Here is a 17,880-nt window from a genome sequence, read left to right as displayed (position 1 = left end):
AAGAAATGCTTTCGCGGGGAGCTGTCTGAATGCCGATTGTATTCGTTTGAGCAAAAAGGCGGAGTTTATAGAGTGAACGCTTACTTCCGCGTGCGAATAGCATTTTTGTATGAGGCCACTTTGTTACTTTACCTCTGCTTTCGCACAAGCGCCCAGTATCAGGAACAGGCACAACAATCTCAACATAGCGGTAGACGCTCTTGACATTCGCATTCCCTGCTGGTTTTACCTCGAACAGTTGCCTTCTTGTACATCGACAACGATGTGCAAGACAAATGATGTGTGTGTGCGCAACTCTCACAAACTTCACACTACCCCGCTTTCTTAACAATGATTTTTCGACCTCCCAGACAGAATCTCCCTCAGACGCAGCTGCAGTATCATCGCGCAAAGAGGGCCTCAGAATATCGAGCATCCTTAAAGGTAGCTTGATTCGTGTGCCTTCGCGATTGCCAGCGACAGTGTTGAATTCCCTCCGTTCTTGGTTGCCGCTACTTGAGCACTTAGCTTCGGTGACCTCCAACCATCAGGCTCCTTGTTCTGCTGATGCTGTTCCTGCTGCAGCGGCTCCGTATTGACTGTGGGCAGCGGCGTCGGCACGCTGCCAGAAAGCACCTTCGAAGGGGACCGCATCAGTCTCTCCAGAGCAGCGAAAGGCGCCTCAACCGCCACGTAAGCCACGTACGCCATTAGGATGGAAGTGACCAAGATGCCGAAATACAGCGTGCACTGCGAGTAAAACACAAGCACATATACTGACTGTGGGTGCATGTACGCAGCCGCGCACCGCGGCAGTGCTCACCATGTAGTAGTGGTCCAGCTGAAATGACTCTCGCACGGAAGCCACGTGCACGTAGATGGGCACTGGATGCAGAAGAAACACCAGGTAGCTCAGTCGGCTGAGCGAAGTCATGGCGGAAGACGACAGCATTTCACCCACGAGACCTGCAACAAGTTTTCATTGGAAAAGTCGCTTCAGTATACATGTATCGGGGCTTGGCTGACAGAAGAGAACTGGGAGTGGGGTCCCCAATTCACAGAAACATAGCTGGTAACATTGAGGAATACTATAGCATTAATGAAAGGGTGGTAGGTATCGTAATTAAACTGAATAAGAGATACAAGATGAAGGTGGTACAGGCTTACGCGCCTACATCCAGCCATGATGACGCTTCAGTTGAAAGCTTCTATGAAGACGTGGAATCGGCAATGAGTAAGATAAAAACACAGTATACAATACTGATGGGAGACTAATGCAAAGGTAGGGAAGAAGCAGGCTGGAGACCAGGCAGTAGGAGATTATGGCATCCGTACTAGAAACGCCACAGGGGAGCTACTAGTAGAATTCGCAGAACGCAACAATTTACGGATTTTGAACACCTACCGGAAACGAGGAAACCGCAAGTGGACATGGAGGAGTCGTAATGGCGAAAATAAGAACGAAATATACTTTATAATGAGAGCACACCCAGGCATCGTGCAGGATGTGGAAGTGGTTGGCAAGGTACGATGCAGTGACCATAGAATGGTACGGTCTCAAATTCGCCTAGATTTGAGGAAGGAACGACAGAAACTGATACGCAAGAAGCCAATCAATCAGCTAGCACTGAGAGGGAAAGTACAGGAATTCAAAGTGTCGCTGCAGAACAGGTACTCGGCTCTTAGTGAGGAAACCAACCTCAGCGTAGATACAATGAATGATTATTTGACGAGTATCATTACGAAGTGTGCAGTGGAAGTTGGAGGCAGGGTAGTTAGACAGGACACTGGCAAGCTTTCCCAGGAAGCGAAGGATCTCATTAAGAAGCGTCAAATCATGAAAGTCTCAAGTACAACGGACAAAATAGAACTGGTAGAGCTTTCGAAGTTGATTAATAGGCGTAAAGTATCCGATGTAAGAAGGTATAGCATGGAGAGAATTGAACACGCTCTGAAAAAAGGAGGAAGCGTCAAAGCAGTGAAGAGGAAACTTGGGATAGGCAAAAATCGGATGTATGCACTAAGGGACAAAGAAGGCAAAATAACTACCAATATGGATATGATAGTTAAAATAGCGGAGGAGTTTTACAGAGATCTGTACAGTAGCCGGGACAACCACGACTTTACTAGCAGTAACCCAGATGACACCCCACTAGTAGTGATAGAAGTCATAAAAGCTTTGGAGAGCATGCAAAGAGGCAAAGCTGCTGGTGAGGATCAGGTAACATCAAATCTGCTGAAAGATGGAGGACAGATTGTGTTAGAAAAACTAGCCACCCTGTTACGAGGTGTCTCCTGACGGGAAGAGTACCAGAGTCTTGAAAGAACGCTAACATCATCTTAATACATAAGAAAGGAGATGACAAGGACTTGAATTACAGGCCGATTAGCTTGCTCTCTCTAGTATACAAGCTATTTACAAAGGTAATTGCTAACAGAGTAAAGAAAACAATAGAATTCAATCAACCAAAGGAACAAGCAGGATTTCGAACAGGCTACTCAACAATCGACCACATTCATACTATCAATCAGGTAATAGAGAAATGCTCAGAATATAACCAACCACTATACATAGCCTTCATAGATTACGAGAAGGCGTTTGATTCAGTAGAAATATCAGCCGTCATGCAGACACCGCGGAATCAGGGCGTCGATGAAGTATATATAAACATCCTGGAAGAAATCTACAGGGGATCAACTGCTACCATAGTGCTTCATAAAAAAAGAAACAGAATACTAATCAAGAAGGGTGTAAGGCAGGGGGACACAATCTCCCCAATGCTATTCACCACGTGCTTACAGGAGGTTTTCAGAAGCCTAGAATGGGAAGCCTAGAATGGGAACAGTTAGGGATAAGAGTTAATGGAGAGTACCTTAGTAACCTGCGCTTCGCCGATGACATTGCATTGCTGAGTAACTCAGGGGCGAATTGCGACTCATGATTACAGAGTTAGACAAGGAGAGCAGAAAGGTGGGTCTTAAAATGAATCTACAGAAAACGAAAGTAATGTACAACAACCTCGAAAAAGAGCAGCGCTTCGAGATAGGTAATAGTGCGCTTCAATTTGTAAAAGACTGACTATTTAGGGCAGGTAATAACCGCGGAGCCGAACCACGTGATTGAAGTAACCAGAAAAATAAGAATTGGGTGGAGCACATTTGGCAAGCACTCTCAAATTATGACTGTTAGATTTCCACTATCCCTCAAGAGTAAGGTATATAACAGCTGTATCTTGCCGGTACTTAGCTACGGAGCAGAAACCTGGAGACTTACAAACAGGGTTCAGCTTAAATTAAGGACGACGCAGCGAGCAATAGAAAGAAAATGGTAGGTGTAACCTTAAGAGACAAGAAGATAGCAGAGTGGGTTAGGGAACAAACGGGGGTTAAGGATATCATAGCTGAAATCAAGAAGAAAAAATGGACGTGGGCCGGGCATGTAGCGCGTAGACAAGATAACCGCTGGTCGTTAAGGGTAACTAACTGGATTCCCAGAGAAGGCAAGTGGCTTAGGGGGAGACAGAAGGTTAAGTGGGCAGATGAGATTAAGAAGTTTGTGGGTATAAATTGGCAGCAGCAAGCACAGGACCGGGTTAACAGGCGGAACATGGGAGAGGCCTTAGTCCTGCAGTGGACGTAGACTGGTGATGATGATGTATCCAGAGTGGTGTGGCAAATAAGTACCCCGCCCAAGAAGCGTATATTGCGTGGCCGGTATTCAGCGAGTCCAGTGTTGCAGCGATTATCTACTTATGCTCACGGAAGAGCGAAACAGCACCCTCTTAAAGTAGGACACTAGGTGGTACGTATGTCATTCTTGGCAAAAAGTTCGCTCCTAGCGAATGTTCAATAAAGTGGGGAAAATTGCGCGCTTCCTCGGCATATGAAATAAGTCAGTGGGCGTTTCCTGTTGGCCGGTTTTCGTTGTTTGTTTTTTCTACGGCCCGAGTATACTTAGCGCCTTCAACAGGAAACGTATTCGTTATGCAACAACACCACGCCTTCACCACACAAATACGCAGTGCCCTGTGGAGTTACTCGAAAGAACGAATTAGCTAGTGTGTCAAGGCTCGAACACCCGGTCTTCTGAGTACTGCCAGATAAATGAACGAATAAAAAAAAGTAAGAATACTGCACGCTAGTGGTGATATTTCAAAGAACAATCTCACCTACCCTCAAAAGCCGATTGTCTTACCCACTTGGAAGACATAAAGCCCCTAGATATTTCCCTATTCTTTCTTTAAAAAACACTGAACAACATTTTTACCACCAGGAATTTCAACTAAACAAAGATTGGGCACTGAGATCGATAGAGAACACCTACAATCCAGACAAAAACTGCCGGAAAATAATGTTTTTAATGCATTTTTGAAAAACTCATGAGTCTAGCGGGTGAGCTGAGAACTATAGGAAGTGACGTTTTGCGACTTCGTACCCACTCGAAACGGGCAAATCAACAATAGGTCCGTTCGATTCGCTTGCACCACATGAATCGATTCACGGGGTGCTGCACCTTGTCCTTCGTTTCAGTGATGCAGCCTTCACGACCTCTGAACCCTACCATTCGTTTCGAAAGATGCAGAACAGGTGCAGCGCTGGTTCACAATTTTTTCTGCCCCTGTTACGCTGGCGGTGTCGGCATGGTGTAGCCGCGCGTGCAGCTGAGCAGACGACGCAGCACTTTGGAGTAGACGCCGTACCCACCTCTGCTAATGCTACTTAGAAGTGTGGCAGCTTGGGCTAGTTGGTATGGCATGACGATAGTTATAGCGCGAAAACAAAACCTTCTTGCCATTTTGTCGTTTTGTTTTCGCGCTATAACTATCGTCTGCTAATGCGATGTGTTTTGTCCAGATGTTTACGCCTCATAAACTGTACTGTACGCATGTGCGATTTGCCATCGGTCAGTGTTAACTGAACGGTGTCAACTAAGCAAACAGAAATAAGGTCTGCACCTTGTAGGCACATCGTTCGTTTCAGGTGTCGCACTGTGCCTGCACCACTGAACTCGCGCTGCGTAATTTCTGAACTTCGCGTGCACAGCCGTGAACCGGTTCGAACGGACCTAATGCTAACCGTCGCCCACGTCTCACTTCTCTACGGTTTCCAGAACCGGTATGAACACCACCTGTTGCGAACAATGCTGGGAGCTGAAGCAAAGCATCCGCGCGCTTTCGTGGAAGGGGGAGAGTGGAATGAATTGAAAGGTGGACAGAAACTGTTGCACCCTGCATGCGCTTCGGTGAGTTTGAAGTCACGGCTCCCTCTCCCATGCAGCCGCCACTCACTGAAAATCCATCAGAAATACAAAGAACTGATCAAAATATGGACAATTTACTCTTCATCGGAACAGTCGCTTCTTCCGAGTAGAATTACAAAGTTTCGGCAGTTTTTCCAATATTTGTTCAGCATTTCCTTAAGTACCGAAAACCATTCAAGTGCCTCCGATGCATCTCATTGGCTAACGGTGGCTTGTGGTAGTCATGTTCTTCCAAACGCTTTTCCAGCACCTGGTGAAACACGTTCTCTGCTTACTAACGACGGGGGACTGACAGGACAGTCACTCGCTGGATTTCGTGCCGACCGGTAGTGCGCCCGCGCGCTCCGCGCGCTTGCGACCTTCGGCGTCACCGTAGCTCTGGCCGACTGGGCTCGCCCTACGTCACCTCCTGCCGCCGACGACCTTCGACGACAGTGAAGCTCTGACTTACTGGACCTGCTCTACGCCATCTACAGACGTCGACAACATCTCTCGCAAGTGTACCCCGTCCTCGGACTCCAGTGACCGTGCTTCCATCTTTCCTGTCTCCTATCCCCTCAGTTTGTTGTTGCTTCTTCCTCTTTTCTATACCTTTACTTCTACCCTTTTTATCCCTCCTCACCCCCATCCCTTGTGAGCCCTGTGGCGGTGTCGCTCACTGAAGCAGACAATAACGGGGCTCACTTTTCTCTTCCTTTCTCTCTATTAAGAACCACTCGCACTGACAGGAGGAGAAAGACCCGTCGAGTTAGCATATTGTCCACTGAAAAATGGGGCCATGGGCAGATGTACTTGGACGAAGGCGGCTTTGCAAATCTTGCAAACTGGGAAGGAAATGGTGGTAGACGGCGACTGCGCGCAAGATGAGGCCAGGAGAGAAGGCAGTTGTCAGCATTTAAGTAAAAGAAAAAAATCTAGGGACTTTAGGCAGCGGCGTAGCGAGAATTTTATTTTGGGAGTGGTCCGAATCCTTATATGTGCGTGCGTGACAATGTTTGAAACTGTCTTACACATAAGAACTGCCAAAGTATTGGAAGGAGTGGTCCGATCTCCCCTCTGGCAAGGTATCTCCTGCACTCTACGCTCAGCCGTGCATTCCCATTCCGTAGATATCGGAGCTGTCGTGCGTCCGCTCGTAGAAAGCGAGGGAGTGCCACGAAGTGTAATGTCCTTATCACTGTATTCCCTATTATTGAAAACATTTCGGCTTTTATTCCGTTGATTGACTCAAATTTCGAGGCAGAAAAACCGAGTTTTATGCCGCAACGTTTTGAAAAATGCGTCGATGTGGTCGTCCTTCTCTGAATACTATTCCTGCCGAGCAGTTGATCTAGCCGCCTCTAGACACATGTTTGCTTTGCTAGGTACGAATATCCGTTTGACGTTGAAACAATAAATATGAACTTAACGGAAATGATTCAAAATTCTACAAAATAGCAAAAAAATCAAATCAAGGCCCTTCCTCACAAACGCTTCTTTAGACAGCATCTCTCACAACAGAGAAATTTAACAAGTTCTTATCGTTGTTGTATCGATACTGAACAATGGCAAACAGCACTTACGAGCAAAAAGTCGCATTCGGGCCAGTACGTGTGAAGTTTAAAAGACACTTGTATTATATGTATAAAACCTCAATACTAATCCAAATGCCTATGTTACAGCATTGAGTTTGAACCACACTTTTTCCGAGTTACGATGAAATGATAATGCCAGATACTTGACGATGCCATATTTATTACTTGAAGGAAATACAAAGAAATTTAAGACGCTGGTTAATTGATAAAGTGGCCTAAATATAATCATCGTCAAAAGTGGTCGGGTAGATTGCCAATCCTTAATTTCATTTATTGTAATTCATATACTGTTCCCTGGCTTTTTTACCGTGCTTGAAAGTTTGGCCTGACCACCACTGAATTTGTATAGTAATTGGGAGATTAGGAGTTATTTTTATTCTCCCAAACTTTTCATTAGACCGAATCCTCATCCCACACAGCTCCTCTATATTCTCACAAACTCTCTCACGTGAATAGAGCATTCATTCTCCTACTATATTGCATTAATTCGTCTGCTCGAACTTCGAATTTGCATAATCCATATGGTCCCTTTAGGCGGATTATAGAATAGAAAGTTGAAAACAATTCAGCGTATGAATGCTTACTTCTTTAGGATTTTGATTGTGATATCCGCACAACAAAGAATGATCAAATGAGCTCATTTTATTGAGTATACACTCGCCGCAAAAGTAAAGCCCCACGTTTATTCCATTAAACCCTTAAAACAACAAGCACGAATGAAGCGGCCATCTCTCCTCCTCCGCTCATCGCCAAAATGACTTCCTCCACGCATTACTTCAGTTTCGTGCGCGTAGTTGACCATTCCTGCTCGATTAGCTTGTACGGGAATTTTTTTTTTTCTTGCTGTGTCCTGTACTCAAAAAATTATCACTATGCCGCGTGTGGGGGAAACAGCGCAAAGGCCAGAATGAGCGAGTGGGAGTACACGAGAAAACATGACATTCGGTGTTTTTTTCTTGTCCTTCCGCTTACACCTAGTTCTGGGCGATGCTACGCCCACACGGTATGAGTAGCAATCACTAATGTGCCGACTACTACACTTTATTGAGCGATTAGGGAGGTGACGAGGACATTGTGTCAGTTACATGGAAAAGTAACTGCACTGTCAGTTTGTCTCATCTGTGTACACTTTTTGCTTTATTCGTGCTTTCATCCAAGAAGACTTAGTTTTCATATGTAGCCCACTATTCTAAAAGGCAGTGTGTTTACTTGTTCCTCTGCTCTTTATTAAGGTACTTGTATGGCCACCCTTTCCCTTTTATTTATTTATTTATTTGTGAATTTATAGTGTATACCTGCGTCCACTTTTTTACCGTTTGACATGTAGTCGAGAGCTCACTCCTTATTCCTAAATATTCTTGACCTCATCTCTCGTGATCCCAGCACACATCCCTTTTGCACAGTAGAGCAGCTTTGGGAGCATTTCGCTTTTTAAAGGCTTTAGTGACCATTATGACTGGATAAGATGTCATGCCTTGCACCTTGGTGAGTGCGTGTGCATAAAAAAAGCCATATATCTTGTAAAAATGGCCATAGATAGTTTTTAAATATCACTTTGCAAGACCAGCCACACGGCACTCGGTTCAAGAGTGGCGAATGTTTTCTTTGTATTTCTACCTCCTTCATCACCGTTCTCTTGCGTACGGTGATGAACAAGATTATATGTTCTAGTCCACCTCTCTGCCACCCTCCTTTCTTTCGCTTCTCCCTCCACGCGTTCCAGTCCACTTTTACTGCTGTCTCTGTATGTTATCCAAGTCAACATACTGCAAAGGTCCATGCTGTAAGACGAGTGTCCAGGTTAATTTAGTGCAATGTTCGTCCTTTGCAATGTTCTCGCACTTGTGTGCTTAACTCGTTAGCAAGCATGTCGCTGGCACAGTTTTGCTTCTTTCGTCAATCCTACAGAGCTTGTGTCAGTGAATATTTAAGCAGACACAGTTGGCGTTGCCCCAACACGAAGCAGCTGTGCTCACAATTCTCGATAGGCAATATAGTAACCGTCAGTGAATCTTTTGTTAATGCTACAGATGGCTTGCTTACGAAGATTTCAAGCAACTTGGGCAAGCAAGACTTTACCGAGAGCCCCTACACGTTCAAGTTGGTCGTGGTTGTCGGAGCAGTTCTGTCCAACTGAAAGAACAGCGTCAGTTTCCTGCTCAGGTTCACGTTAAACTTCTCCGCAGAAACACTCATTATGCAGTGAAGCACACTTGTAGAATAAGATTTTTTTTTATTAGTGGGGCTGAGTTGGGACACATTAAGAAAAAAAGAGCGAATATAGCTTGAAAAACAAAACACATTATCTTTGCGTTATTTTATTGGCGTATACTGGTAAAATACTAGGAAGGAATGGTTTGGGAAAGAGGTTAAAAAAAGACATCTTTGCCGCAAATTCGAAGCAACGAACGTGATAGCAACAAATTGGAAGGTCATGCGAAGAATAGCAAGTAGATCTAAACAAGCTCCACATTTCTCACGCACAAAATACGCACGAAACGTACTCATAGATACTGATGAATGCGATGAACGCGAATGATGAACGCGTCTCATTTGTCACTTCGCTGTGTCTGAAAAAAAGCCCCTTTTCGCAAACGGAGGCTGTGCAACGAGTGCAGTGACCTTTGTGTGCCCGGTAACTACAACTCGATTGTTTCCGTGCAAGTCCGAGGCGTACAATTGTCCCCACAGCGAGATGACGCAATGAGAGCGCGCCGCCACATCGTGACGATCTGGCGACGCGCGCTCATTGCGCCATCTCACTGTGCTGAAAACACGATAGTTCCCCCAAGATGCCCATTGGCAGCCGTAAGTGGCAGACATAAATAGCTTTCTGTTTGGACGTTGAAGAATGTGCTTTACCGTGGCGCAGTGGCTAGCGACTCGCACTCACAATTCAGAAGTCCGACGTTCTGTTCCGGGCGCTGGAGTCTTTTTCTCAATTATTTTTCATCCTTGCGTTTTCGTACATATAGATACGTATACACATACGGTGAATGACCTCGACGGCAGCGGCAAAATCCAGCTGAGAGTGTCCTCATGACTGCTATCAAAATAAAATGCTCATCGTTGTAGGCTGCGTCAACCGACAAACATTTTTTAAAGAGTGCTCATAACGTGACACTAGGACAACATGTGATAGCGACGATATAATAGATGTTTAGTGCTTTCTTGTAAAAATATTTTGTAGTGGCAATATGAGGCCAGCTGCTGCAATAGATTTATGTACCTGCTTGCTGTGTAGCACAAAGCAGCGTCACCCAGCCAATGCCTATGGTCCAGAGGGTGCGGTGGCATCCTGCGTACGCAGCTGACAGCAGGGGATGGAAAGCCATGTCGCCTCGCCGGAACGGATACGCCACAAACACGGCAGAGCCACACAGCACAGTAGCAATCAGCCAGCCGGCAGCCAAGGTAACCTGCGCGTGCCGTAAACTCGACATTGCATTACTTGTCCGCCATGTTCACAACACAACTGTTACATGCTGCAATTCTGTGCGCACGCATGCCTGCGATGCGTGTGCGTGTGTCCACACACGAGCGTTTTCCGTACACTATACAGCACAAAGCTATGCGGATAATAATATGTAAGCATCATCTTCGAGGTGCGAAAACTCCAAAGTTGATAACTTTGTATGCTCACCGACTCTAAAATGAAAGAGAACAGGCCAAGGAACGGGAGGAAAGAAAGATGCGCTGCTAGCTTCCTCACTGTTTCCTTCCTTCTTTTCTTTTTTTTTTTTTGCGCAATCACGATTATATTTAACAAACACCAACTTGCCCACGGAGTAATTCCGCATTAATATGGCTTCGAAAGAAAGTTGCACGAACAACTAACTGAGCAACCTTAAAGAATCACACGACTTTGCCGACAGGTGTAACAGATCAGGTCACATCAAAATGCGTCTTCCCTGCATGCCCAGCGACGCAGCAATGCATTGCGGCAATGCAGCAATGCCATACCTCTTCATATCAAAGCAACAGTCATTGTACAAACGTGCAGTCGTAGGCAGGAAAAAGGGATTTATATTAACTTGCCGGCAAGGGCTAAATTAAGGTATGAATGTTGGATGTCATACTACCGACCCGGCAACGTAGATTTGGGTGCACATTAAAGAAAGCCACAAGGTCAAAGTTTCCGGATGCCTCCGCTATGGCGTCTCTTGTAATCGCATTGTGGTTTTATTAGGTAAAAGCCTAACAATTATTACTATTAGTATTGATTGGGCTGCAGTCCAATAATACCAAGGAATGTATAGGGGAAGTTATTAGAACCAATGTAAAGTAAATAGGAAGAAAGAAAAGTGGGCGAAAAAATGACGCCGTGAGCAGATAACTTGCCCCGCTCACGGCAAGTTATTTTTTTACTCGCTTTTCTTTCTTCCTATTTACTTGACATTGGTTCTAACAACTTCCCTATACATTCCTTGGCATTATTGTGGCATTCTTCGGCATTATTGGCATATTTCAACTCTATATGCAATGTCGTTTTCTATTATGAATGGCTATTTAGTACTACCACTGTTACCCCAAACGCGAGCAGCACCACGTCAGGACGCAAACCACTTCAATTTGTCCTGACCATGGGAAATGTATTTGTACCGTCAAAAATGTGAAACAAATTAAATATATTTATTATTATTACTAATACAATAATGTCATTACACATTAATTATTATACATTATACATTAATGCATTATGCATTAATACATCAATGGTGGCAATATTATTGTTATTACTAATATTAGTATTACTATTATTATTACTACTATTACTACTATTACTATTATGTTGTTGTTGTCCTACCTTTCCGAATCGAGGCACCTTGACCGCGAGGAGAATGTATCCGAAGCAGAGACCTATTGCGAATGGGCCGAAGTGCGTGAAGGGCTGGTAGTACACCATATTCAGAAGCTGCTTTGCCTTGCTGCACAGAGAAAGTGAATGCATCACGTGTGATTCGGTAAGCAACCAAATTCTCTGAAAACAGAAATTTAAAGCGCGAGATTGTATATTAGCTCATTCTTCACTGTCCCATTGTCGACGCCGTCCAGAGCGTAGACCTTGGCCGTGACATAAGGTGCTTACCTTTGCTCAATAAGACAAGTTTTTTGTGCAACACCAGGAGGCTTTATCGACTTGTCGCAACCTCTTAAGGCACAGTGTTTTTGTCACTTGCTTTTGCCACTCGTTTTTGCAAATAGTTACTGCAACCTATTTTTGGAACTTCTTTTTGTCACTTGTTTTTGCTACTTGTATTTGCCACTTCACTGAAGTAGTGGCCAAGAAATAGGAGTAATTCCTTGCACATAACAAGAATTGAAGCTTCCACATTAATTGCGTTGACTTATCCTCAATGCACTGCGTATGACGGCAGCAGACCACTTCGGTGAAGAAACTGCAATGTTCGATGGGCCGTTTGGCATGCCGCTACCCTGAATCAACACCAGAATATTGTTATTTACCCGAAATGAACACAACAAAAAAACGGATTACGCATGCATTTTGAGCAGGACTTTTTTTCTGCCAAATGGTTACATGACTTTCCGCTGAATTATTTATATATATTTAGGAAATGCTAACCACAATTAAATTCTCAGAAACAACACACTACCTCTTTCTCTTTCTTGAAATATAACATCGAGTGTCTTAGAATCATGTTTTACAAAATTTACACATTTGTGAATAGTCCATCTTAGTTGGAGCCTCGTCAACCTGACCAGCATGAATATTTCACCTTGCTCATCAAGAAGTGATGGCGCTTTTCTTTACTTTCTCGTGCTATTTGGTCATCTTAAAGGTTCCCCAAACCACGTCCGGTAAATTTTTAACACTTCATATGCCCACGGGAATCGCATTCAGAATCCCGTCACGATCAGCAACGCCAAATGTGGCAGCGCTACAAGGTGAGGGCGTCCCACAAATTTCAAGAAACATTATCTCCTCCTCTCCGCGCCTTTCGGCATTCCTCATCCCCTCAACGTTAACCGTGACGTCCACATGGTGTATGCTCGTCATCTACAACACCTGCTTGTCCACTCTCAGGTACACGTGATCACGGCTATTACTCCTCACACGGTGAGGAAAAACACTCGGCCAGGGGGAGATACGAGCCAATAAACGACGCATAGCGAAGGGGGAAAAAAACGAGCGAAGGAGTCTTTTGCATCATGAAATACTAACTCAGCTATCACGTCACTCTTTCGAAAAAGTCTCCCGGCTAAGTGTTCGTTGCAGACTCGAGCGCCACTGCAACACCACAACTGACGTTCAACCTTCGGGTGGCTCACGGGCACTTTAATGAGCGTATCTGAACACCAAGAACGCACTCACCTCCAACGCGCCGTCATCATAAGCATAGCAGGAGGTAGTTCGTTCATGTAAGTCACCACACTAGTGACTAGGCAACTGGCTATGGTCAGGGCCATGATGACCAGCAGGGTCACCTTCGGTTTCCTGTTGAGACATGATTTACAAGCACATAAAAAACCAGAAAGAGCAGAACAGAAGAAACAAAAAAAGGAATACCGTCAGTCATGAGAAAAAAAACTTTACTCTTGAGGAACTTCACAGGCCATAGTTGATACAAGAGAAATCGAATAATGCGCAGCTTCAGCACACATATTACCATGTATCGGTTTTGTTATACTCATTACGTTTTATTTCAATGCTGTTACGTGTGCTCCCACAAGCGGAAGTAACTTGATTCAGACTTCTTCCCTGTTGCAGAACTCCGGTAAGTGCCACGAATCACTTCTCTTTAGAGCAATAAATAATGACACTGGATTTATTTTCAGAAAAACGATAGAATGCAGGGTGTTGCAGCTAAAAACCACCAAGCAATAAAAAATTAAAATTGATTGTATTGTATAGTTCTTCAACTGCATTGCACAGAATTGTTCTTAGGTGTATGCCGCACGTCAGAATATTTTTGATCCGCCAAATATGGCAATTAACAAAGATTGCTTAATGAAGTTTTTAAATACTGACTAGAGATAAAATTTTATACAAGACATGTAGCTCTTATCCACAAATAACAAAACTTGTCAAGTTACGGTAAGATAACAACGCTGGTTAATTTGTTTCCAGTGTTTGTTTGAAGTATGCGAAATTTTAAAAAATACCACGTGATTGCGCCCAATGCGCGGCGCTTTGAGTGCCCTCAAATATAAGTGGAACCAATTAGCGAAGGCTTCTGGCGCACGAAGGTCGCTTTAACAGGCTATCGGTGACTACTATGAACATTGAGCGATGGTTGGAAGGTACCATTCAAAAAAATAAAGGGGGGGGGGGAAGAAAGAAAGAAACGAACACAATAAACGAACACAAAAAGTGGCCGCCACGTGCAATGCGTTACAAGACCAAAGGTAGCATTTGACGCCGCGCAGGCTTTTTTTTTTTTTTTTCGGGCCAACGATCAATATGGTGGTGGAGGAAATGGTGACATTCTCATTGTGCTTTTTAAATCATTCCTTTATCAAAATATGTGGTGCGCAGTTTTTCGGACACGCTTCGACAAGAGAAAGTCTTAACCCCCGTATTCTAGAACGTCCCTTCACTCAACGCTTCGCCTTCACTTGAGTAAGCCGATGGGAGCGCCTTATATCTGTGATAATCTTCTGCAATTCTTGAGTAGCACAGCGTCATTTTCAGCCGAGTAGTGGCGCCGTGTTCAACTCTGTCAAGTGAAGGGCAAAAGTCGAGTCGAGGTGCGTTTGTGAATACCGGGATTAGTTTGGAACGATGCGTTTAACTAATAAAGAACGTGCTAATATGGTTCTCACCGTCGGCCGAGTGAAAGGAAGCAGGAGAACATTTGGTGCGGGAAACACAATCCTCCCCCCGCATCGCTTCCCGAAATTTTAGAGGCCATGCGACTTGTTTTTCATATCTGCATAACCTAAATATTCTCAGTTCTTTTTCATTATTCAATGAGGATTAAGCCCAAATTTTTTTGTTGCAATGCGAATGATCTTTTTGCAAACCAGTGCAATGATACGGAGGATACTTCGAATCCTTGACGCGATCTACTGCAAAACTTGGACGCGCAAGATTTTTTTTTTATGCCTCACGTATGATCACGACATCCCAGTTTCTCGCTTAACAATAAATTAATGGGCGAACGCCAAACTAAACACCCGTTTAGCTCAACGTGAACTACACTGTCAACACACATTCTCCACAGTGACTTCAGCATATATCAAGAAACCACAAATTATCTCCACAAGGCGTCTCACTTGTGACTTACAGCTCCATTCTTTCTTTGAACACGTTTAGAATGCGTTGACTTCTTTTTACAGCACGTGACTGTACAATTAAATTCAAATAATTATCTGTACGAACTATCAACAGCAAATGTTTGCGGGAATTAGGATCCACAACAAATGCTAATTTGTGTTATATCAGAGCTTCATGCTTGAATTGATTTACATGTGTGGTTTAACGTCTCAAAACCACCGTATCATTATGAGAGACTCCGTAGTGTACAACTCCGGAAATTTCGACCACCTGGGGTTATTTAACGTGCACCCAAATCTGAGCACACAGGCCTATACAGCATTTTTCGCCTCCATCGAAAATGCAGCCGCCGCACCTGGGATTCGATCCCGCGATTATTGCTTGTAATCAAGCTGGTGACTGCATAGGTCGGAATTCCAAAAGAAATACGAATTTTGAAAATACGTTCCTAGACAGAAAGGGATTTCAGCTTTATCGGACATTTCGCGTCCCGCAAACTTTTGCTGTTCATAGTACATACCTGAATAGTGTGACACATCTCTGCTGTTTGTTGTTAACAGCCCACTCCCAAGCCGCTATGCCATTAAATGCCACGGTGGTTCGTGAACAAGAAACGACTTAATAAATATGAATTCGGTGTTCCAGCTCACATTGCTCTCGATAGTAAATTTTTACTACATGTATCAACACGCGATAATTTGCATGCCACCAAACACGTTCGTCTGATACACGTCAGCCCTCAAACATCTAGCCTGACTGACTGCGTTATTTCGTCTCACATTCCGTGCTTGGAGATACATGCAGGTGTGTTCGAACATGTGTAGTATTTAGGATTTAATGGTGGCCAAGAAGCAGCGACGTGCGCTTTCTGTTTCCATCTCCGACGACACCTACGAGCACCGGGTGACGGAACAGTAAGCCAGTCGGCTCGCTCGACGTGCAGTACTCACGGAATGAAACGGGACAATTCATGTGGCTAAGTAACGCACATATTTTCTTCTATATTGTCTTCAGTTCGGGTCTAATTCGCGTAATTTCGACTCGAACGCGCAGATCAGAGACATTATCTTCAAAGACCAGTTTCATTGAGATATAACGTTATCAAGAGTAATCGGGAATACCAATCGTCTACTTAAATATGGGTGTCTTGTTCGAGTCCGTGCGCACTGCACACAATTATGCTATAGTGCTCCGCAAGCACCCGGGTCGTTCTGAATTGTTTGAGAAAAGTCTATGGGGCTTTTGCGGAAAATAAAATAGAAAAGGATAACATCTATAAAGAAGCAGTCGCGGCAACATGCTTAATAAATATGTACAGTTACTACGGCATGCAGAGTGAATATTTTGAGTGTGCTTTCTTTTTATTATCAGTTTTGCTTCAAAATCACTTTGTTGAAGCACGAAGCGTGGGCGTTACCGGCGACAACGTTCACCGTCGGTTCATCGAGAAATGAAAGGCGCTGAATTAACTTTTTGAACTCACCTGAACATCATCAGAGTCAGAGGAAGACCGAAGATAAAGTACTGCATGTTCAGCGACAGGAACCACGAATGCAGCATGCACTGCGAAAAAAAAGGAGGCGCCAAAAAGAAGCTGTTACGAGCCATGGCTGACTTCTCGTATTCATTAAGGTGTTGCTCGCTAGGCGCAAAATTTTTTTCTCTTCCAAAAACAAGAAGCGGACACCCATTTTCTCTATGTCCTCTTCAGCCACCCACGACAGCAGATTATTTCATTTTTTCCCCAAATTATTTTCTCCTAGGGCGTAAGTCAGGATGAGTGTGACTCTCGTATATATGACTGCGCTCACACAAATTATATAGAAGGAACTCTCATCTCGAGATAGGAGAAGCTCTTCATCAGTCATCGGTGTCGCTTATATGAAAGCATACAAGTGAAACTTCTCCAGGAGTATAACACCTCATGTTCGTGAGCTCGAAGAAAAAAAAAACAGGTAAACGAGGAAGCATGGTACATTGTGGACATACACACAAAGGTGCAAGAAGAAAATGCAAGTCTCAGTTGAAAGGCTGGCCCTACGTGAATAAGTGCATGAGTAGACGCTAATACCCCTGTCACACAGCACCTTTAATGTCTTTCGGTTCGAATGACATTGGATGTTCCTGCTACATGGGCATAGTGAATGGCATTTACACCTGACACTCGCGCGTTGAATGTGTTCACTGAACTCTAGGAAGCGCGACATATATAATCTCGTCAACAGGTGCGCGACAATAAATTACAAAATCGACGCCTTAAAGGAAATGTAAGCGTTCAAATGTTTATTGTAGGTTACTGTCAACTTTTCATTAACGTGTTAACATGCAACGTGATAATGGGAGAAATTTGTGCAGATATATACCTTCTTTCACAGACATATAGCACTTCCTGTCAGCTATGTTTACAAACGCTCGCTGTCGTTTTGGTGCAGCGTCACCACGTTTGACTCGCTAGTAGCGGAATACACACGCACGTGTTGGACACCAGTTTAGGGCGAGTTCTAAAACATCAACTCTTCAATGAAATAATTCTCTCTTTCGAACAGACTTTCCTTATTTAGGAAACACTGCGGTTCTCTCTTGATCACTGGAGAAGTCAAAGCCCAACGGGCAGCTAACGTAAATTAATTGGCGTGCAGGCGCAGCTCCTAAACCCTCGTCTCTGATCTTTTTTGAACAGCAAGGTTGACGCACCTCAGTCTGTTCTGATGCTCCATTTGCAGCAGCTGGATAGTAATTGACGTTAATTTGCACTGACCATCATCAATCACGGTTACGAATTCATGAGCGCTCTCATGATTCGAAACATTTTTTACTGCAAGTGATGA

General features: G+C 44.2%; 1 protein-coding gene across 3 annotated transcripts in view; it reads right to left on the bottom strand.

The window, feature by feature from the left end:
* Nucleotides 1–272: 272 nt before the first annotated feature.
* The window catches only part of LOC119161360 (nose resistant to fluoxetine protein 6), an 89,344-nt gene continuing 71,736 nt past the window's right edge, over nucleotides 273–17,880 (bottom strand). For all 3 annotated transcript variants that reach the window (XM_075879481.1, XM_037413797.2, XM_037413798.2), the window contains 6 exons: nucleotides 16,536–16,615; nucleotides 13,148–13,270; nucleotides 11,621–11,741; nucleotides 10,043–10,232; nucleotides 803–945; nucleotides 273–729 (listed from right to left, as the gene is read on the bottom strand). In XM_075879481.1, the coding sequence (XP_075735596.1) occupies nucleotides 418–729; nucleotides 803–945; nucleotides 10,043–10,232; nucleotides 11,621–11,741; nucleotides 13,148–13,270; nucleotides 16,536–16,615 (969 nt within the window). In that variant the 3' untranslated portion in view covers nucleotides 273–417. The remainder of the gene's footprint in view (nucleotides 730–802; nucleotides 946–10,042; nucleotides 10,233–11,620; nucleotides 11,742–13,147; nucleotides 13,271–16,535; nucleotides 16,616–17,880) is intronic.

The sequence above is a fragment of the Rhipicephalus microplus genome, chromosome X (assembly GCF_043290135.1).
Source record: "Rhipicephalus microplus isolate Deutch F79 chromosome X, USDA_Rmic, whole genome shotgun sequence".
NCBI lineage: Eukaryota > Metazoa > Arthropoda > Arachnida > Ixodida > Ixodidae > Rhipicephalus > Rhipicephalus microplus.
This window is presented reverse-complemented; position numbering and strand designations above follow the sequence as displayed.